Below are 22,795 nucleotides of genomic sequence, written 5' to 3' on the forward strand. Positions count from 1 at the left end.
GGAATGAATGAAATCTCCATAGTGAACAATATATGAACATTTGTTTCCATATAGCTTGCCTTAACTTCAGATAAGACATGACCACATAGTCAATAGCGTAAAGTTAGTAGCTAAAACTCCCATGTAAAATCTGCTCCAGTTCATTTAATGTTTTACCAGATTCACAAACATATGCTTTAATTAAGTGACCCCCAAGTCTATAAGGCATCCTCACTTTGTTCTTGTTTACAGTTTCGGGAGATATGCCCCTAGGTAATCCGTGAATGTAACTGTCAACTATCTTGTAGAGTGCTCATCTACTCACTGGTGAGGTTTTTTTTGCACAATTTGATAGCTTATGATGTTTAACACCTTAACGTAAGATGATATCATTATATTGAACATAGAGAAGAGAATCTGTATGACTTGTTTATGCGTGGAACACTTTTGATTTACTCTGCTGTTCCTGATGACTATGAAATGAGTGCTGGGAAGCTGTTGTTTTATATTTATTCAGAGTGTGCTAGCTACAACAGAGGTAGGGTGTGGCTGAAACACAAGATGGGGGACGTCTGAGGATATGATGCCTTTGCCTTTTATCCGCTGTTGGGATAGAAAACCCCTCTCATGGTGATGGACGTGCACCCCTCCCAGGAGTGCTCATGCTGCAATGGTATCTGGATCCCTCATGCTGAATTTAGTTTTTATGGGCGAACATGCCTGTGAGCCAATAAATAGGCCTGTCTCACAGAATGCAGTCTTTTTGGAGCGAGACGGACACACAAAGCACTACCCTCATGATGGTACAAGGCTACTGCCTTTACCAGGAGTTAAGTAGCGCAAACACGGTAGTGATCAGTAGAAGTGAACAGTGCTTTTTACCTATGTCAGTAGAGTGACACATATAGGCTCACTTATGTAGACTTCCACTGGAGTGTGCTTACCCTTTTCGTGGCCTGCATCAAGTTATTATGTGGTGTTGTGCAGCACCTGTGTGGCTGCATGCATGTGCTGTGTGTAAGAAAGCCTCTGAATGGTGTAATACATGTAGGACTCTAAGTTCTATTTTGGGACACTAAGGGCTCTCTGGAGAAGCATGCAAAAGTAAAGGAATCCCTCAGACAGATTTGTAGATTGCTATATTCCAATGAGCTGGATGGGACACACACTGGATAAACAAAGAGCCAGGCTCTTCAACAGGTGGTCTTTGATTCCAGGAGAAATCACTAGAAATGGGCCTTGTCACATCTCAGGAAGGAAAAGGGACTGATACAAGAATCATGAAGTGTATGGCATTTTGAGGTACATATCACTATGGCTGACATACAGGTGCGAACCTACGGTCACTCCCATGCCCTATGTTGTGGGGCTATCAGATTTGGAGTCACTCTTCTGTGACAGACTGCTTTCTGGAGGAAGGGCAGGACAGAGAAGTGGACACTTCAAAAGAAAGTAGCCCCCAACACAACCATCAGAGACTCAGACCTTAAATCAAATTTGGTGTCTGTAAATGTACTATAAGAAGGGGAGCTCAAAGCCCCCAAAATTGTCAACTGTGAAGGAGCTAGTCTGGCTGTGCAAGGAGAAGATCTGCAAGACCTGTGATAAGGATTGGCGGCTAAGGTCACCAGCCTCCTAGTTTGTTGAGGGGACATCACCCAGGGAAATCCAAGACCACCTGCCCCTGGAGCCTGGAGCACGAGTGCCTGCCTGCTTGCCAAGACCAGTGTGCCCTGTGCTAGAGAGGGGAGCACTGGAGGGAGCAAGGCCCAGTGGAGGGTACTGGTGAGTGGATCCCTGTAGAGAGGTGTGAGGAGATGACTGTTGTACGAATCTGGTCACAGGCTGTGTGCAAATTCAAGTTGGTGACCCGGTATTCTAGGAGGGGCCACTGTGTATTTAGCTGTGGTTGGCATCACTAAAATGCTTATCAGGCTATAGCCCATATTCTAGGGGCTGCTGTGAAGATTACTGCTGCACCAATCAGGTCGTAGCCTCTGTGCTGAATGAAGTTGGCAACCTCGTATTCTAGAGGGGACCCCTTGTGAACAGGAAATTACTGCAGTGCCAATCTGGCCATCACCCATGTACGAGTAAGGTGGGTGACCCTGTCGGCGACCACCAGAACGCATAAAGACAGTTGCTTGGTTCAAGTTATCATCTGGCTATCGCCCATGTACGAGTAAGGTCAGGGACCCCATATACCAGAAGGGAACACCAGAACGGACAAGGTCAATTGCTTGGTTCAAGCCATCATTGAGAGGAGAGGCTGCCGTGGTGACTGCGTAGACCCGAGCCCTGGACTTTTTATTTTTCTAGAGAATAAAAATGTACCTGTTCAGAAATCCATCATTGGCCACCTCTTGAAAACAGAAAACAAATTATCTCACCGGTTTCAGTGCAGTGGCTAATAGAAGCTGCCTGCGGCATAGATGGCATATCAGCATTTGTTGGAACAAAGGGGCTGCATGATGCACTTCTGTCAGGAGATGTGGGAATACTTCCCAGGGCTGCGTTCCCTGTTAAATGATATGGAATAAGAAATTCTTAATTATAAAGCTACTGGTAAGTACCAACACATATACAAATTACATTTGAATGATATCTAGAAGTGAGCATCCTATTTTCTTTTATATTCTGATCAACATAATATTTTGTGACAGCCAAAAAAGTAACCAAATAATAGGCAGCAACCATCCATTGTGAGAATTGGATCAGTAGTCAGGAAGAGTCACAAAAAGGAACGTTTCATAACACCTGGATGCTGGAGGTGTGTTTAATTCCTGTTTTAGTTGATAAACACAGTTAACAACTTCTACATGTTTAATGTCAAATGTAGAGATACATAAATAAAAATCTATTTATTTGATGCTAGTTTTACAATTGCTCTTGTGGTAATGTAGACTAGATAACATCAATAAACTTTACATAAGGTATTTATTTATTTTGTGAAGCGCTAATTTATCACTTACCACTTGCTTTACAGAACGTAGGTGTTTCTGGTAATGCCAGAGTTCTGGACAGTCAGATGAGCATCATCAATGCAAGATAGGTGTCCTATGAGGGTACGGCCCTCGTAAGTTTGTTGGAATAGGATGTGTATTTACCATAAATGGTAAATACCATTACCTCTGGGAGAGGTATTTACCACATGTGGTAAACACCCCCTTTTCCAAATTTCAAAGATGTCTGAAAACATGGGACCAACTTTATGACTGCTTCAGATAAGTTTGGACTGAAACGCAAGCCATCCATTCCCTGATTTGAAGGTGTAGCGCCAAATGAATTAATTTCTATTCCTTAAACGTTCTTGAGAAGTTGCACAGTATTTAAAATGTCATTCTTTTATCTCCTGGGAATCAGTGTACTTTGTTCAAGACTGGCTAAACATATGTGGATTGAGGAATTACCTGCCTGCTCGTTTTGGAATTTCAGCGATTTCAGAATCTTGACATTAGTGTACAATGTCCTTTGGCGATTTGAAACATTACGATTCACAACATCAGAGGATTTGCGACCACAGAAGTGCTATTCACAACCAGTAGATGCCCTTTTATGAGTTGAAAAAACTTTTCTGACTCATAGAATGGCTTTTGCGACCCTTTCGGACTTTTTCCTTTAATGCCGCTAGCGCTGGGTGTGAAAGAGGCAGCCCTCTGCTACCTGCGATTTGAGAAGGTATGCATCAATGGTTTTTCACTGCAGTTGAAGTTATAAAGCACTGATCAGCTACCAAACTCAGAGCTGTGATGGTATCTCATTTCCAAAGGGAAAGCTGTCCGCCGATGGTTTGCTTTGGTGACCTACAGGCCAATATCTAGGGAACCATTGCCTTCCAGTGGTGTAGTGTGGGGGGTGCAGGGGGGCCGGCCGCACCGGGTGCAACATCTGGGGAGGGGCGCGCTCGCACTCGCAGCTCTCGAGTGCTAAAATCCACGGATACTTGCCTTGCCCCGGGTGCTGACAACCCATGCTACGCCACTGTTGCCGTCTTCTCTTCATGAGGCCCAAATCGAAAATAGTTTGGGCCTGGTTCACAAAGATAAACTTATACTTTTGTGTAAGTTTATATTTTTTTGGTATTCAGAAACTATGTTTAACAGTATTTTATAACTGCAGAGGCTCAGCATTCAGGGTGGAGAACCCTGCATAAAAAAAGATAGATTCAAATAGAAAATGGTAACAGTGGTTCCTCATTTGCACATCCCTTACAATTTGAGCATCGTATTGGAAAGCCAAATGTGGTGCTCTAACACTATAACACACCTGTTGCCAGGATGTGTAAGACTGGAACCCGGTGGAACCCAGGCCAGTACATTTCAGTCAATATATATTAGTGGATCACTTTATATGTGAGTATCTATGAGTAATTAACAGCAACATATTCATAAATTGCCATCACAATAATTGCATTTGTATTGATGAAGTGCCAGAAATATATCTGTAAAAATGTTCTCACATAATTGTACCTGAAATTTGTGGATGGACTAATAGCTAAAAGAATATGATGTGTAAATGTCTTTGAAATCTGTTTTTAGTAAAAAGAAGTAAGACACACCTGAATGTCTGGACTAAAATCATACCGTGACACTTCTTAATCAATCTCAACAATTTAAATACAACATATATGAGAGTGTATCTATGGACATAAAAAAGGTGTTTAACTAAGAATGTAACAGAGGAATACATATATAGAGTGCTCTGCAATATATATTATATAAAAAGATAGGGCTGATCTGTCTTTTTAGGTGCAGAGTTCTCTGCACATCCACGGAGTCTCTGCATTCATAAACTATTAAATTTAGCAAATTAGTTTGTGAATGCCAAAAAAGGTAAGCTTACACAAAAATGTAAGTTTACCTGTGTGAATCAGGCCCTCAATTTTTAAAAGTGACCTGTCCCTTTAATGTCCCCGTTTGAAAAAGCAAATGCAGGGATGCAGGTCTTCTGTCATTTGGAGGCATCCATCCTGTACTGTCAGCCATTCACACAGGATCATAAATTGTGACCTGCGTAAGGTATAGTCATTATACAGACTATTTTTCTATCCTCTGTGAATGGATGATTTGCAAACCAGCCAGTGTGCAAATTGCATATCCCTGGTTTATGAATGGGAATAGTACATCGGACCAAAAGTCAGTAGTTCTTAACATTCTCATGCACTGACCTCCAAAAAAAAAAAACATGACAGGATTACTGTATTTTCTTGTCTCAGGACAGATTTTTACATTTTTATTTTGTTATTTTGAGGTTTTTATGCATATCAAACAAAATCATAAGGAACATGGGGAATATAGCCTGTTGTTTCAGAACTGTTGATGCTGAAATCCTGGAAGAAGACTCATCCAGAGGCCGAAAACCAGCCTCTGACACCAAAGAATAAATTCCATACTGGAGATATTTTTGAGGAAAAATGGTTGATCCAAGGATTCACCAATGATTTCTTCATGTCCAGTGCGTTCTTGCTGTGATCCTAAAATTTTCAAGGAGCCGCAAGCAGAATCCTGTACGGAGTTTTCATGATGCTGGCTGGTGTAGAGGGCGTGGTACCAGTAGTAATACCGTTCACTTCTCCCTAAGTAGGGACCTTTGGTAAATGAAACTGTAAATTCTGATAACGCTATTACTGGATTAGATATTCCAGTCTGCCTAATCTGAAGACAAGCTGAGGCCATCCTTTAATGTTCTATGCCTTCTAAGGACTATTGCCAACTTTTTGCTGGCAAATGGAGAAATCACTGAAGCTACAGGGCTCTGTTTACAAATTTAGCGCCTCATTTACAAGAAATTGGCGCATTGTGATCGATGCACTAGTTTTCTTGCACTGCCCTGCACACTCTAATGACATCTTGGGTGCACTGCATGTACAGTACAGTGCTCCATGGTGCACAGTGTCCACAGCTGCGTCTGAAATTCAGACGCAGCTGTGGCACTAAACTGTAGAATTGCTGGATTAGTGTCAAAATTTTGACGCTAGTCCAGCAATGCTAAGGGGCACACCATTGAAAACAGCACAGCGTCACTTTAATGCCTTCCCTGAGCAGCCATTAAAAAATTGATGCAGTGATGGCGCAAAATGGCACAGTGAAATCTTGTAGATTTTACTGCACCATTTCTGCGGCTCCTTTTGTGGGGGAACACCTACCTTGCATTCATTATACCTGGTACAGGTATAATGTGGCGCAAGGCTCTACAAACTGGCGCAATGGTAATATTGTGCCAGTCTGTAAATACAGCGTGGGGTGGGGGACTGTTCTACACCACCATGGTGTCAGAAACAATTTGTAGGAAAGTACCATCTTGCCTGGCATGTTACCCCCATTTTTCACTGTATATATGTTGTTTTAGTTGTATGTGTCACTGGGACCCTGGTAACCCAGGGCCCCAGTGCTCATAAGTGTGCCTGAATGTGTTACCTGTGTAGTGACTAACTGTCTCACTGAGGCTCTGCTAATCAGAACCTCAGTGGTTATGCTCTCTCATTTCTTTCCAAATTGTCACTGACAGGCTACACGCGCGTGCACTACATATAGGTCACTACCTATATGCAGCTTCACCATGGTAATTCCGAATATGGCCATGTAACATGTCTATGATCATGGAATTGCCCCCTCTATGCCATCCTGGCATTGTTGGTACAATTCCATGATCCCAGTGGTCTGTAGCACAGACCCTGGTACTGCCAGACTGCCCTTCCTGGGGTTTCACTGCAGCTGCTGCCAACCCCTCAGACAGGCAGCTGCCCTCCTGGGGTCCAGCCAGGCCTGGCCCAGGATGGCAGAACAAAGAACTTCCTCTGAGAGAGGGTGTGACACCCTCTCCCTTTGGAAAATGGTGTGAAGGCAGGGGAGGAGTAGCCTCCCCCAGCCTCTGGAAATGCTTTGTTGGGCACAGATGTGCCCAATTCTGCATAAGCCAGTCTACACCGGTTCAGGGACCCCTTAGCCCCTGCTCTGGCGCGAAACTGGACAAAGGAAAGGGGAGTGACCACTCCCCTGACCTGCACCTCCCCTGGGAGGTGTCCAGAGCTCCTCCAGTGTGCTCCAGACCTCTGCCATCTTGGAAACAGAGGTGCTGCTGGCACACTGGACTGCTCTGAGTGGCCAGTGCCACCAGGTGACGTCAGAGACTCCTGCTGATAGGCTCCTTCAGGTGTTAGTAGCCTTTCCTCTCTCCTAGGTAGCCAAACCCTCTTTTCTGGCTATTTAGGGTCTCTGTCTCTGGGGAAACTTTAGATAACGAATGCATGAGCTCAGCCGAGTTCCTCTGCATCTCTCTCTTCACCTTCTGATAAGGAAACGACCGCTGACCGCGCTGGAAGCCTGCAAACCTGCAACATAGTAGCAAAGACGACTACTGCAACTCTGTAACGCTGATCCTGCCGCCTTCTCGACTGTTTTCCTGCTTGTGCATGCTGTGGGGGTAGCCTGCCTCCTCTCTGCACCAGAAGCTCCGAAGAAATCTCCCGTGGGTCGACGGAATCTTCCCCCTGCAACCGCAGGCACCAAAAAGCTGCATCACCGGTCCCTTGGGTCTCCTCTCAGCACGACGAGCGAGGTCCCTCGAATCCAGCGACTCTGTCCAAGTGACCCCCACAGTCCAGTGACTCTTCAGCCCAAGTTTGGTGGAGGTAAGTCCTTGCCTCACCTCGCTGGGCTGCATTGCTGGGAACCGCGACTTTGCAGCTACTCCGGCCCCTGTGCACTTCCGGCAGAAATCCTTTGTGCACAGCCAAGCCTGGGTCCACGGCACTCTAACCTGCATTGCACGACTTTCTAAGTTGGTCTCCGGCGATGTGGGACTCCTTTGTGCAACTTCGGCGAGCACCGTTTCACGCATCCTCGTAGTGCCTGTTTCTGGCACTTCTCCGGGTGCTACCTGCTTCAGTGAGGGCTCTTTGTCTTGCTCGACGTCCCCTCTCTCTGCAGGTCCAATTTGCGACCTCCTGGTCCCTCCTGGGCCCCAGCAGCGTCCAAAAACGCCAAACGCACGATTTGCGTGTAGCAAGGCTTGTTGGCGTCCTTCCGGCGGGAAAACACTTCTGCACGACTCTCCAAGGCGAGAGGGATCCTTCCACCAAAGGGGAAGTCTCTAGCCCTTTTCGTTCCTGCAGAAACCTCAGCTTCTTCTGTCCAGTCGAAGCTTCTTTGCACCCGCAGCTGGCATTTCCTGGGCATCTGCCCATCTACGACTTGCTTGTGACTTTTGGACTTGGTCCCCTTGTTCCACAGGTACCCTAGATTGGAAATCCACAGTTGTTGCATTGCTGGTTTGTGTCTTTCCTGCATTATTCCTCTAACACGACTCTTTTGTCCTTAGGGGAACTTTAGTGCACTTTGCACTCACTTTTCAGGGTCTTGGGGAGGGTTATTTTGCTAACTCTCACTATTTTCTAATAGTCCCAGCGACCCTCTACAAGGTCACATAGGTTTGGGATCCATTCGTGGTTCGCATTCCACTTTTGGAGTATATGGTTTGTGTTGCCCCTATCCCTATGTTTCCCCATTGCATCCTATTGTAACTATACATTGTTTGCACTGTTTTCTAAGACTATACTGCATATTTTTGCTATTGTGTATATATATCTTGTGTATATTTCCTATCCTCTCACTGAGGGTACACTCTAAGATACTTTGGCATATTGTCATAAAAATAAAGTACCTTTATTTTTAGTATAACTGTGTATTGTGTTTTCTTATGATATTGTGCATATGACACTAAGTGGTACTGTAGTAGCTTCACACGTCTCCTAGTTCAGCCTAAGCTGCTCTGCTAAGCTACCATTATCTATCAGCCTAAGCTGCTAGACACCCTATACACTAATAAGGGATAACTGGGCCTGGTGCAAGGTGTAAGTACCCCTTGGTACTCACTACAAGCCAGTCCAGCCTCCTACATTGGTTGTGCAGTGGTGGGATAAGTGCTTGAGACTACTTACCACTCTTGTCATTGTACTTTTCATAGGAGAAAAATATACAAAACAAGGTCAGTGTATATACACATAGCCAAAAAGTTTTGCATTTCCTCTTTTCACTCTTTTCTAAGTGCTTAAAAGTACTCCTAAACTTCCAAAAAGTTCTTAAAAGTTTAAAAAGTTTTTTTCTGTCTTTCCAAAAAGTTCTGAAAACTTTTGTCTCTTTCTCTATCACTTTAACTCTCTCTAAAAAATGTCTGGCACAGGCCAAAGTGTTGATCTGTCCAAACTTGCATATGACAACCTTAGCTGGAAAAGAGCAAGGAGTCTCTGTATAGAGAGAGGTTTGAGTGTAGGGAAGAATCCTGCCTTGGAACTGTTAATTAACATGCTTAGAGAACAAGATAAGGCCAGAGGTGGCCCATCTGTTGAAAAGGTACCTAATAGTTCCCAATCTGATTCAGGGACTCCCCCAGGAAAAGATTCAGGAAAGAAACTTTCTAGCCTGCCCATTACTAGACAATCTAGCATAGATGGTAATGATGATGAGCCACACCAAACAAATAGTGTTGTCTCACATCATAGCAAAAACATTTACTCTCACCATACTGGTAGTAATGTTTCTGTAAACCAAGCTGTTAAGTTGGCTTCTGTAAGGGACAGGTCTCCTTCTGTTCATTCCCATCATAGCTCTGTTTCTAGAAATGTCCCTCCCACCAACCCTGATGACAGAATGTTAGAGAGGGAACTCAATAAGTTGAGGGTGGAACAAACCAGACTGAAGCTTAAAAAGCAACAGCTGGATTTGGATAGACAGTCTTTTGAATTAGAGAAGGAAAGACAGAAGTTGGGTTTAGATACCCATGGTGGCAGCAGCAGTATTCCCCATAGTCATCCTGCAAAAGAGCATGATTCCAGGAATCTGCACAAGATAGTTCCCCCTTATAAGGAGGGGGATGACATTAACAAGTGGTTTGCTGCACTTGAGAGGGCCTGTGTTGTACAGGATGTCCCTCAAAGGCAGTGGGCTGCTATCCTATGGCTATCATTTAGTGGAAAAGGTAGGGATAGGCTCCTTACAGTGAAAGAAAATGATGCCAATAATTTCCAAGTTCTTAAGAATGCACTCCTGGATGGTTATGGCTTAACCACTGAACAGTACAGGATAAAGTTCAGAGAGACCAAAAAGGAGTCTTCACAAGACTGGGTTGATTTCATTGACCATTCAGTGAAGGCCTTGGAGGGGTGGTTACATGGCAGTAAAGTTACTGATTATGACAGCCTGTATAACTTAATCCTGAGAGAGCATATTCTTAACAATTGTGTGTCTGATTTGTTGCACCAGTACTTGGTGGACTCTGATCTGACCTCTCCCCAAGAATTGGGAAAGAAGGCAGACAAATGGGTCAGAACAAGAGTGAACAGAAAAGTTCATACAGGGGGTGACAAAGATGGCAACAAAAAGAAGGATGGTAAGTCTTCAGACAAGGGTGGGGACAAATCTAAAAATGAGTCTTCATCAGGCCCACAAAAACACTCTGGTGGGGGTGGTGGGTCCAAATCCTCCTTTAATCAGAACAAGGAAAAGAAACCATGGTGCTATTTATGTAAAATAAAAGGCCATTGGACAACAGATCCCAGTTGTCCAAAGAAAGGCACCACAGCTCCTACCACTACAACCCCTACTGCTACACCTAGTGTCCCTACTAATAGCAGTGGTGGTGGGAGCAAACCTACTAATAGCCAATCCAAGGGAGTAGCTGGGCTCACTTTTGGTAATTTAGTTGGGGTTGGTCTGATTAGGGAGACCACAGAGGCTACTTTAGTCTCTGAAGGGGCTATTGATTTAGCCACTTTGGTTGCTTGCCCCCATAACTTGGAGAAGTACAAGCAACTAACCCTAATAAATGGTGTTGAGGTCCAGGCCTACAGGGACACAGGTGCCAGTGTCACAATGGTGATTGAGAAACTGGTGCACCCTGAACAACACATACTTGGACACCAGTACCAAGTAACCGATGCTCACAACATAACACAAAGCCACCCCATGGCTGTTGTAAATCTCAACTGGGGGGGGGTAACTGGTCCAAAGAAAGTTGTGGTAGCTTCAGATTTACCTGTAGACTGTCTATTAGGGAATGATTTGGAGACATCAGCTTGGTCAGATGTGGAGTTGGAGGCCCATGCAGCAATGCTGGGCATTCCAGGGCATATTTTTGCTTTGACAAGGGCTCAGGCCAAAAAGCAAAAAGGACAGGGAAGCTTGGATCCTGGAACAATGGACCAAGTGCTCCCTAAAGCTAGGGCTAGTAGAAGCAAACCACTTCCTACTATCCCTCCCTGTACAGTGGATTCAACTTCTGAGGAAGAAGAATTCCCTCCCTGTGCAGAACCTACACCAGAGGAGCTGGAAGCAGACACTGCTGAGCTTTTGGGTGTAGGGGGGCCTGCCAGAGAGGAGCTGAGTGTGGCACAGCCAACCTGTCCCACATTAGAGGGTCTCAGACAGCAAGCTGTCAAACAGGCTAATGGGGATATCAGTGACTCTCACAGAGTTTACTGGGAGGACAACCTCTTGTACACTGAGCATAGGGATCCTAAACCTGGAGCTGCCAGGAGATTAGTGATTCCTCAGGAGTACAGAAAGTTCCTCCTAACACTGGCACATGACATTCCCTTAGCTGGGCATCTAGGACAAATGAAAACTTGGGACAGGCTTGTTCCCCTGTTTCATTGGCCTAGGATGTCTGAGGACACAAAAGAATTTTGCAAGTCCTGTGAAACCTGTCAAGTCAGTGGCAAGACAGGTGGCACCCCAAAGGCACCCCTTATCCCACTGCCTGTGGTTGGGGTTCCCTTTGAAAGGGTAGGGGTTGACATAGTTGGCCCCCTTGACCCTCCTACTGCTTCAGGCAATAGGTTTATCTTGGTGGTAGTGGACCATGCCACAAGATATCCTGAAGCAATTCCTTTAAGGACCACTACAGCTCCTGCAGTGGCAAAGGCCCTCCTGGGAATATTTTCCAGGGTGGGCTTCCCAAAGGAAGTAGTATCAGACAGAGGAAGCAATTTCATGTCTGCATACTTAAAGGCCATGTGGAAGGAGTGTGGTGTAACGTACAAGTTCACAACACCCTATCATCCACAAACAAATGGACTGGTGGAGAGATTTAATAAAACTCTCAAAGGCATGATTATGGGTCTCCCTGAAAAACTCCGCAGGAGATGGGATATCCTTCTACCATGCCTCCTTTTTGCCTACAGGGAGGTACCCCAGAAAGGAGTGGGCTTCAGCCCCTTTGAACTTCTTTTTGGACACCCTGTTAGGGGTCCACTCACACTTGTAAAGGAGGGTTGGGAACAACCTTTAAAAGCTCCTAAGCAGGATATTGTGGATTATGTACTTGGCCTCAGATCAAGGATGGCTGAGTACATGAAAAAGGCCAGTAAAAACCTTCAGGCCAGCCAAGAGCTCCAGAAGCAATGGCATGATCAGAAGGCTGTTTTGGTTCAGTACCAACCAGGGCAGAAAGTGTGGGTCTTGGAGCCTGTGGCCCCAAGAGCACTCCAAGATAAATGGAGTGGACCCCACATAATTGTTGAAAAGAAGGGTGAAGTCACCTACTTGGTTGACTTAGGCACTGCCAGGAGTCCCCTTAGGGTGCTCCATGTCAACCGCCTAAAACCCTACTATGACAGGGCTGATCTCACCCTGCTCATGGCAACAGATGAGGGACAGGAAGAAGACAGTGATCCTCTACCTGATCTCTTCTCTTCCACAGATCAAGATGCTCTTGTGGAAGGTGTAGTTTTGGCTGATTGTCTTACTGCTGAGCAGAAAGACAATTGCAAAAATCTCATAGGACAATTTTCAGAACTCTTCTCTACTGTGCCAGGCACCACTTCTTGGTGTGAGCACACTATAGATACTGGAGACAGTTTACCTGTCAAAAGTAAGATCTATAGGCAGCCTGACCATGTCAGGGACTGCATAAAGCAAGAAGTTCAGAAAATGTTGGAACTAGGAGTGGTTGAGCACTCTGACAGTCCATGGGCTTCTCCTGTGGTACTGGTACCAAAACCCAATTCTAAAGATGGAAAGAAAGAAATGCGGTTTTGTGTAGACTATAGCGGTCTCAACTTGGTAACCAAAACTGATGCTCACCCTATACCCAGGGCAGATGAGCTCATAGATACACTGGCATCTGCCAAGTATCTAAGCACTTTTGATTTGACTGCAGGGTATTGGCAGATCAAATTGTCAGAAGATGCTAAACCTAAGACTGCATTTTCTACCATTGGAGGACATTACCAGTTTACTGTAATGCCTTTTGGTTTGAAAAATGCACCTGCCACTTTTCAGAGGTTGGTGAACACAGTCCTGCAAGGGCTGGAAGCTTTCAGTGCAGCATATTTGGACGATATAGCTGTCTTTAGCTCCAGCTGGGATGATCACCTGGTCCACCTATGGAAAGTTTTGGAGGCCCTGCAAAAGGCAGGCCTCACTATCAAGGCTTCAAAGTGCCAGATAGGGCAGGGTAAGGTGGTTTATCTGGGACACCTGGCTGGTGGGGAACAGATTGCACCACTTCAGGGGAAAATCCAAACAATTATTGATTGGGTTCCCCCTACCACTCAGACTCAGGTGAGAGCCTTCCTAGGCCTCACTGGGTATTACAGGAGGTTCATTAAGAACTATGGCTCCATTGCAGCCCCTCTTAATGACCTCACTTCCAAAAAAATGCCTAAAAAGGTATTATGGACAGCAAGCTGTCAGAAAGCTTTTGAGGAGCTGAAGCAGGCCATGTGCTCTGCACCTGTCCTGAAAAGCCCTTGTTACTCTAAAAAATTCTATGTCCAAACTGATGCATCTGAATTAGGAGTAGGGGCAGTCCTATCACAACTTAATTCTGAGGGCCAGGATCAACCTGTTGCTTTTATTAGTAGAAGGTTGACCCCTAGAGAAAAGCGTTGGTCTGCCATTGAGAGGGAGGCCTTTGCTGTGGTCTGGGCTCTGAAGAAGTTGAGGCCATACCTGTTTGGCACTCACTTCATTGTTCAGACAGACCACAAACCTCTACTTTGGCTAAAACAAATGAAAGGTGAAAATCCTAAATTGTTGAGGTGGTCCATATCCCTACAGGGAATGGACTATACAGTGGAACATAGACCTGGGAGTAGCCACTCCAATGCAGATGGACTCTCCAGATATTTCCACTTAGACAATGAAGACTCATCAGGTAATGGCCAGTCTTATTGTCCTTCGTTTGGGGGGGGGGGTTGTGTAGGAAAGTACCATCTTGCCTGGCATGTTACCCCCATTTTTCACTGTATATATGTTGTTTTAGTTGTATGTGTCACTGGGACCCTGGTAACCCAGGGCCCCAGTGCTCATAAGTGTGCCTGAATGTGTTACCTGTGTAGTGACTAACTGTCTCACTGAGGCTCTGCTAATCAGAACCTCAGTGGTTATGCTCTCTCATTTCTTTCCAAATTGTCACTGACAGGCTAGTGACCATTTTTACCAATTTACATTGGCTTACTGGAACACCCTTATAATTCCCTAGTATATGGTACTGAGGTACCCAGGGTATTGGGGTTCCAGGAGATCCCTATGGGCTGCAGCATTTCTTTTGCCACCCATAGGGAGCTCTGACAATTCTTACACAGGCCTGCCACTGCAGCCTGAGTGAAATAACGTCCACGTTATTTCACAGCCATTTTACACTGCACTTAAGTAACTTATAAGTCACCTATATGTCTAACCTTTACCTGGTAAAGGTTAGGTGCAAAGTTACTTAGTGTGAGGGCACCCTGGCACTAGCCAAGGTGCCCCCACATTGTTCAGAGCCAATTCCCTGAACTTTGTGAGTGCGGGGACACCATTACACACGTGCACTACATATAGGTCACTACCTATATGCAGCTTCACCATGGTAACTCCGAATATGGCCATGTAACATGTCTATGATCATGGAATTGCCCCCTCTATGCCATCCTGGCATTGTTGGTACAATTCCATGATCCCAGTGGTCTGTAGCACAGACCCTGGTACTGCCAGACTGCCCTTCCTGGGGTTTCACTGCAGCTGCTGCTGCTGCCAACCCCTCAGACAGGCAGCTGCCCTCCTGGGGTCCAGCCAGGCCTGGCCCAGGATGGCAGAACAAAGAACTTCCTCTGAGAGAGGGTGTGACACCCTCTCCCTTTGGAAAATGGTGTGAAGGCAGGGGAGGAGTAGCCTCCCCCAGCCTCTGGAAATGCTTTGTTGGGCACAGATGTGCCCAATTCTGCATAAGCCAGTCTACACCGGTTCAGGGACCCCTTAGCCCCTGCTCTGGCGCGAAACTGGACAAAGGAAAGGGGAGTGACCACTCCCCTGACCTGCACCTCCCCTGGGAGGTGTCCAGAGCTCCTCCAGTGTGCTCCAGACCTCTGCCATCTTGGAAACAGAGGTGCTGCTGGCACACTGGACTGCTCTGAGTGGCCAGTGCCACCAGGTGACGTCAGAGACTCCTGCTGATAGGCTCCTTCAGGTGTTAGTAGCCTTTCCTCTCTCCTAGGTAGCCAAACCCTCTTTTCTGGCTATTTAGGGTCTCTGTCTCTGGGGAAACTTTAGATAACGAATGCATGAGCTCAGCCGAGTTCCTCTGCATCTCTCTCTTCACCTTCTGATAAGGAAACGACCGCTGACCGCGCTGGAAGCCTGCAAACCTGCAACATAGTAGCAAAGACGACTACTGCAACTCTGTAACGCTGATCCTGCCGCCTTCTCGACTGTTTTCCTGCTTGTGCATGCTGTGGGGGTAGCCTGCCTCCTCTCTGCACCAGAAGCTCCGAAGAAATCTCCCGTGGGTCGACGGAATCTTCCCCCTGCAACCGCAGGCACCAAAAAGCTGCATCACCGGTCCCTTGGGTCTCCTCTCAGCACGACGAGCGAGGTCCCTCGAATCCAGCGACTCTGTCCAAGTGACCCCCACAGTCCAGTGACTCTTCAGCCCAAGTTTGGTGGAGGTAAGTCCTTGCCTCACCTCGCTGGGCTGCATTGCTGGGAACCGCGACTTTGCAGCTACTCCGGCCCCTGTGCACTTCCGGCAGAAATCCTTTGTGCACAGCCAAGCCTGGGTCCACGGCACTCTAACCTGCATTGCACGACTTTCTAAGTTGGTCTCCGGCGATGTGGGACTCCTTTGTGCAACTTCGGCGAGCACCGTTTCACGCATCCTCGTAGTGCCTGTTTCTGGCACTTCTCCGGGTGCTACCTGCTTCAGTGAGGGCTCTTTGTCTTGCTTGACGTCCCCTCTCTCTGCAGGTCCAATTTGCGACCTCCTGGTCCCTCCTGGGCCCCAGCAGCGTCCAAAAACGCCAAACGCACGATTTGCGTGTAGCAAGGCTTGTTGGCGTCCTTCCGGCGGGAAAACACTTCTGCACGACTCTCCAAGGTGGGAGGGATCCGTCCACCAAAGGGGAAGTCTCTAGCCCTTTTCGTTCCTGCAGAAACCTCAGCTTCTTCTGTCCAGTCGAAGCTTCTTTGCACCCGCAGCTGGCATTTCCTGGGCATCTGCCCATCTACGACTTGCTTGTGACTTTTGGACTTGGTCCCCTTGTTCCACAGGTACCCTAGATTGGAAATCCACAGTTGTTGCATTGCTGGTTTGTGTCTTTCCTGCATTATTCCTCTAACACGACTCTTTTGTCCTTAGGGGAACTTTAGTGCACTTTGCACTCACTTTTCAGGGTCTTGGGGAGGGTTATTTTGCTAACTCTCACTATTTTCTAATAGTCCCAGCGACCCTCTACAAGGTCACATAGGTTTGGGATCCATTTGTGGTTCGCATTCCACTTTTGGAGTATATGGTTTGTGTTGCCCCTATCCCTATGTTTCCCCATTGCATCCTATTGTAACTATACATTGTTTGCACTGTTTTCTAAGACTATACTGCATATTTTTGCTATTGTGTATATATATCTTGTGTATATTTCCTATCCTCTCACTGAGGGTACACTCTAAGATACTTTGGCATATTGTCATAAAAATAAAGTACCTTTATTTTTAGTATAACTGTGTATTGTGTTTTCTTATGATATTGTGCATATGACACTAAGTGGTACTGTAGTAGCTTCACACGTCTCCTAGTTCAGCCTAAGCTGCTCTGCTAAGCTACCATTATCTATCAGCCTAAGCTGCTAGACACCCTATACACTAATAAGGGATAACTGGGCCTGGTGCAAGGTGTAAGTACCCCTTGGTACTCACTACAAGCCAGTCCAGCCTCCTACACAATTACACTGTGGCAGTGCAAGGGTCTTGTAAATGAGGCACTAAGGACCTCATTATGAACCTGGCGGTCACAAGACCGCCAGGTTCACAGATGGCCGTCGGACCGCCAACAACGTGGCAGTCGGCGTGCCATATTACAACCCTGGCGGTGTGCTGCCTGGGGACCACTAGCTCCGCTAGGATCCCTGGTGGTAGGTGCCAGTCCTAATCGACCAAAGTAACACTGCAAGCAGCACTGCCCTGGGGATTATGACCCCACTTGTCCGCCAGCGTGCTACCGCCATGAAAAAGCTGGCGGAGAATGGCTGCATGTGATCCCAGGGCGGCCCTACACTGCTCATGCACTTGGCATGGGCAGTGCACAGGCCACGTGGCCAGCACCATTGGTTTGTTCACTGTCTGCTTTGCAGACAGTAAACATTGCAAGGGTGCTGGTGCACCCTGCTGGCTATAGCAATGCCAGTGCTCGATTACGAGCCGGAGGCAATGCTCTTGCCTGTTTCCCACTAGGCCAGCAGGCAGAACCTCAGGTTTGACCTAGTGGGAAAACCATAATAACGCCGGCAGGAAAGGCTGCCCCAGTAGCCACCCTGTCAGGAGTTTGTCAGACGGAGTTTTCTGTCCGCCAAATTCAAAATCAGGCCCTAAGAGTTTACTTTAGCCCCATCAGCTGCCTAGTTATGTTACAAGTGGGCTTTTGAGTACTGCAGGTTTCGCTTCCTGTCTATTGAAATTGCCACAATGTTAGGGTTAACATTTATTAGATGGATATCTGCAACAATATTTCAATTGATGAGACCTACTTGAGAACGGCTCCTAAATAGCTTCATGTTATAGGAAGGCTGTTGCAACATACAGTATATATGATTGTGGGTGAAAGACCACATAATGGAATTTTGGAAAACATTTAAATGTTTAAATACATAAATTAATAGACAGTTAAGACTGCCGATTGCAGGGAAATGGCACGAAAAAATTTCAGATGGCCTGATGCTAGTTGGTCACAATATCCTGGACCTTCATCTTACAAAGCATTTTCAAATGTGCTAGAACAATGAGTTTATTTTAACTAAACAAAGACCATAACTCCTAGAATGTGCCGATATCTTAAATAAAGTCCCAGAGGGTGTCAGGCCAAGGCGGAAATGCAGCACTTTATACGTTCTTATCTTTTAAGTCAATTGAGCATTGACATTTTTAAACTATAGTACTGAATTTAATTTCTGTTAAGGTGCACAACCCAAAAGATGTGGTACATCTTTAGCAAAGTCATGTGAGCACTCTAATGAGATATTTTCAATATATTTAATATACAGCTGCTATTAGTTGAAAAGTTGTGAAAATGTTCAGTCCTTGATGTCTATCCATGCCTTTTAGAGCTCACACACACATTTTTAGACCATTTATGCCTACTGGCTCATCCACATATGAATTCTGGCACACCCACAATATGGATGTTCCATTGTTTTAATATTATTTTATGTTAATATTAAATATGTCTTCTAATACCATTTTCAATAACGCTTTTACTTCTTTTCTGTCCCTATTATTCTTTTCCTTTTTCTATACCTGTAGGCGACAAAACTGTAATAGTTCATAGACGTATTTTTATGTTTCTGTGGGCTAAACTTTAGATCTAACTACCATTGTTCTGTGCTTCACAGTAGTGCATATCTCTGTCCTGCAGCACTTCGGATTCCTAGATACTTTATATTTTTCATCAGTGTGAATATACATGTGTGTTACTTTCCATTACCCCTGTTTCAGTGGGAGAGGTTTGTGCAAATGAAGTTTGCAGTGCTTGGTATAAGGTTGAGTGGAGCACTGTGTCCTCTATCAGCACTGACACAGGGTCACTACATTACACAAGTAACTGGTTCACAAAGGGCAATTTCTTGAAGAGCCTCTAGGTTGGACAGTATACCTTCCCCTTACCTGGTGTAAAAGCAGACATGAGAGGTACTGCAATCTGTGGGGGCCAGGCTGGTGCTGGGGCTAGAAATGAATGAAATAACACATGTAATACTGGCTAAGTTATTGTACTTGATTGTAAATCGAAATGCATATTGAACCGTATTAATTACATTAACTAAACAAATCAATTATGTGCAATTTCGAACTCACAGACCTCATATAAGAATCTTCACATGGTGCAGACTAATGTTATACTAAAATCATTTTTAGGCTCTCTGTGCTTTTAGTTAAATGAACGTGTACAGCAGAATGCCATAATGTAATAGGCCTACTGTCACAATTATTCTCTCTGTGCACAGTTTCTGAGATAGCTAAGCATGATAATATTTGCAGTGCTGGTGTCCCCATCACCAGGGGCACTGGTGCTCTGTCTGTGACAGAAAGTGGCCTTCTCTAAGCTTCCGTGATGCTCCAATTAATGCAGAAAAGCAGTAAAGGCCTAGCTCAAGAGGGATGGTGCAAGGCTAATCTAGGTACAGTTCTACCATATTAACACAGATTCCACACAATGTGAATTTCCAGACAGAGTTGTAAGCAAACAACACTTTTATGATAACTCAGAATGTATTGATATACCTCAGGTGCAAAAGGAAATTTAAATGATAGAAAGTACATAATGAATAAAGAACAGCAAGGTAGAACAATACCACTGCCCATTGATATGCTCACTATATATTGTTGAGGATCACAAGATGACTGCAAGCATTTACACACTCCAGACAAAAGAGCACAATAGCACAACAGTCCAGTTGGATCACTGATATAATACTGATCCAACAAATATTAAAACACACAAATATTGGACATTAAGTACTGTGAACAAAAATATCAACTCTGTATACCTAACTATAAAAATCCCAGCTATCGAGCACAGAAATGTTCTTGTAAAAATAAATAGAATTTTACATACATTGATGCCAAAAATATCAGAAACACAAATGTTGTTACCTATAAATAAACATATGGCAAGTCAAAAATATTGATTATCACTATATAGATGACAAAATTATTGTCCACATAACTAATAACAGAGGCTGAGTTAGTTAAGACCTCTGTTCGCTATAATGTTATGGTATCTTCAACTTGGGAGATCAAGCCTTATCTAATGATGGTGAAAAACAAGAGGGAGAGAGGATTATTAACTCAACTTAGGTTTAACCTGTTACATCTGTCCTTAGCTTCACCTTGGGGATGTTTAACTTCAATTGATTGGGGCCTTGTAGCTGCGATGATAAGTCGCCCCAGGATACATGCACCAAGGATTTGCTATATTGTTCCCCTGCTTAAAGGGTGTGGTTTTAGGCAAGTTAGGCCAGCACTCTTATATTTACAAAGGCTGTCAGAGGACTGGGTGATTGTTAATGTGAGTACATTTTTAAGTGCTGCTACTTTTATTAGATCTACTCTGGAAGATGCGCCTTAATTCAAGTTGTTTTAACTTGTCTGTCTTTTTATTCATCTTTATATATTGTATGTATTGCACTGTATTTGCTGCTATCTTCTATGGTTTAAAATCTTGAACCGAAGAAAGAATCAATAATAACAATAATAATAACTAATAAATGCTTAAAAATACACAAAAGCAATTTTAACATAAAACAATTCAAGCAAACCCTAAACTTATAATAAACATCTACAATTAAATAAAAATATAGTACATCATCTCAAAATTAGGCACCCACCCAAAACAAATCATATACTTAAAATACATACAATAAAAATACCAAAAACATTAACCCTAATTTTAAAAATGTAAACATAAACAAAAGTATAAAATAAAATATATAAACAAATAAATCTGTATGTAAATAAAACAAACCATAGATTATAATACTAAAGAAAATCTAAATTAGCGTTTATTAAACAAGGTCTCAATTGATAAAACAAATTGAGACTATACTAAATCAACCAATAAAATAGCACAATAAACACCTTTAACAAATACAATCACACAAACAATTAAAGAAACAATATAAAAGGCACACTAATTAAAACAACTCAACACTTAAAAAATGACAAATGTTGCAAGAGGAGGAAACTCCGCTGAATTCTCACAACAAATGATTAAAAAAAGAAAAATATACATCTCTACAACTACGTAATCAAGTAAGTAATACTTCTATTTAAACTAACTGTTACTAAACCAAAACTATAAATAGCAAATAAATATTAACACACTCTGTATATCAACTATTATTATATATTATAACTATAAAACAAAAGCACCAAAAACATATGATAAAGTAAGCATGCATAAATAATAAATTAGACACTCACCCAAACAGCGACCAAAAATAAACTTAAATCCCTAAACCGCTACAAACTAACAACAAAATAATAATTTTTATTAATCTAATTTTTTCCTTATATAACAGAAAAGCAGACACTTGCTCCATGTTAAAAAGAGCTCAAAAGAAAAGCTGCAAAACCGTGCAAAACATCTCAATGAAACATAAAAGTAAGTAAACAAAATGAGAGTAACTGCATTTTTAAACATATTAATAACAAACATGCAAAAGTAAATATATATATTTATACTATGTAACTACTTACAGATACTATGACAGAAGCTGACAAATGTATCGCTTCACAGAAAGGAAGCAGTTATTTAATAACATGGGCTACACCTACAATCGAGAAAATACATCAACAGAAACTAAAAACTGCAAATGTGCTAAATATTATTCTCTTGTATGCTCCTGAAGGGCAACTACAAAAGATAATGTTGTAATTAATATAAAAGAGAACAACCACCCCTAAATGTGACAGACATAGAATTTAGAGACATCTTACGAGATATAAAAGAAGTAAGCATGAGCTCCCAGGAGCCACATGCAAAATTCATAAAGACATACTACCCAAAGTCCCTGAACACATACCAGGCCAACTACCACCTATCCCTCTTTAAAAAGTCTAAATGCGTAGACTAAAAAGTCACCAGCGATGCCCCACCTGCCCCTAGAAGTTACCAAGACATACACATACCTGACCATTTAACAATAACACATAATGAGAAACCCTTCCTTCTATATGACAATCTAAATACTAAAAAATGAATCCTAATCTTCTCTACTGCAAACAGTATACTGAACATAGCCAATGTCAAACCTGGATGATGGATGGTCCTTTAAAATGTGTCCCAAACTATTCACTCAGATATAGACCATACATAGTTAATATCAACACACCAGTATCCCTTTCATATATGCTTTACTTCCAAATAAACAAAACAACACCTACAATTAATTCCTAAACTATTTAAAAAAACAACAACAAATAACTAGCACCCCAACTACTATGAACTCTTCAACTATATAAAACAACAAATAAGTACTACCCCACAAATATTCATTGACTTTGAAGAAGCCATGATTCAACCAGTTCTAAAAATGTACACCCACATAACCATATAAGGCTGTTACTATCACTTTGATCATAGTATAATGGGACACCTCCATAAATCTGCAGAAAATTTCACTAACAGCCAATTCACATTTGAAATCAGACAAATTATAGCACTAGCCTATGTCCGTTCACAAAGGAAGTCAACCACCATAATCTACTGATAGACAACCCTTTCTTCCAAGAAAATAAGACAAATTTAGGGCCTCATTACGCGGCTGGCATTCTTGAAACCGCTAGCCTCGCAG

At 43.7% G+C, this 22,795-nt stretch overlaps 1 protein-coding gene across 2 annotated transcripts in view; it reads right to left on the reverse strand.

Annotated features, from left to right (window-relative positions):
- CIITA (class II major histocompatibility complex transactivator) overlaps nucleotides 1–22,795 on the reverse strand; it is a 249,070-nt gene that overhangs the window by 106,984 nt on the left and 119,291 nt on the right. For both annotated transcript variants that reach the window (XM_069210170.1, XM_069210169.1), the window contains exons 10-11: nucleotides 19,107–19,166; nucleotides 2,370–2,498 (exon numbers count right to left, since the gene is read on the reverse strand). In XM_069210170.1, the coding sequence (XP_069066271.1) occupies nucleotides 2,370–2,498; nucleotides 19,107–19,166 (189 nt within the window). The remainder of the gene's footprint in view (nucleotides 1–2,369; nucleotides 2,499–19,106; nucleotides 19,167–22,795) is intronic.

This window comes from Pleurodeles waltl, chromosome 10 (genome assembly GCF_031143425.1).
Source record: "Pleurodeles waltl isolate 20211129_DDA chromosome 10, aPleWal1.hap1.20221129, whole genome shotgun sequence".
NCBI lineage: Eukaryota > Metazoa > Chordata > Amphibia > Caudata > Salamandridae > Pleurodeles > Pleurodeles waltl.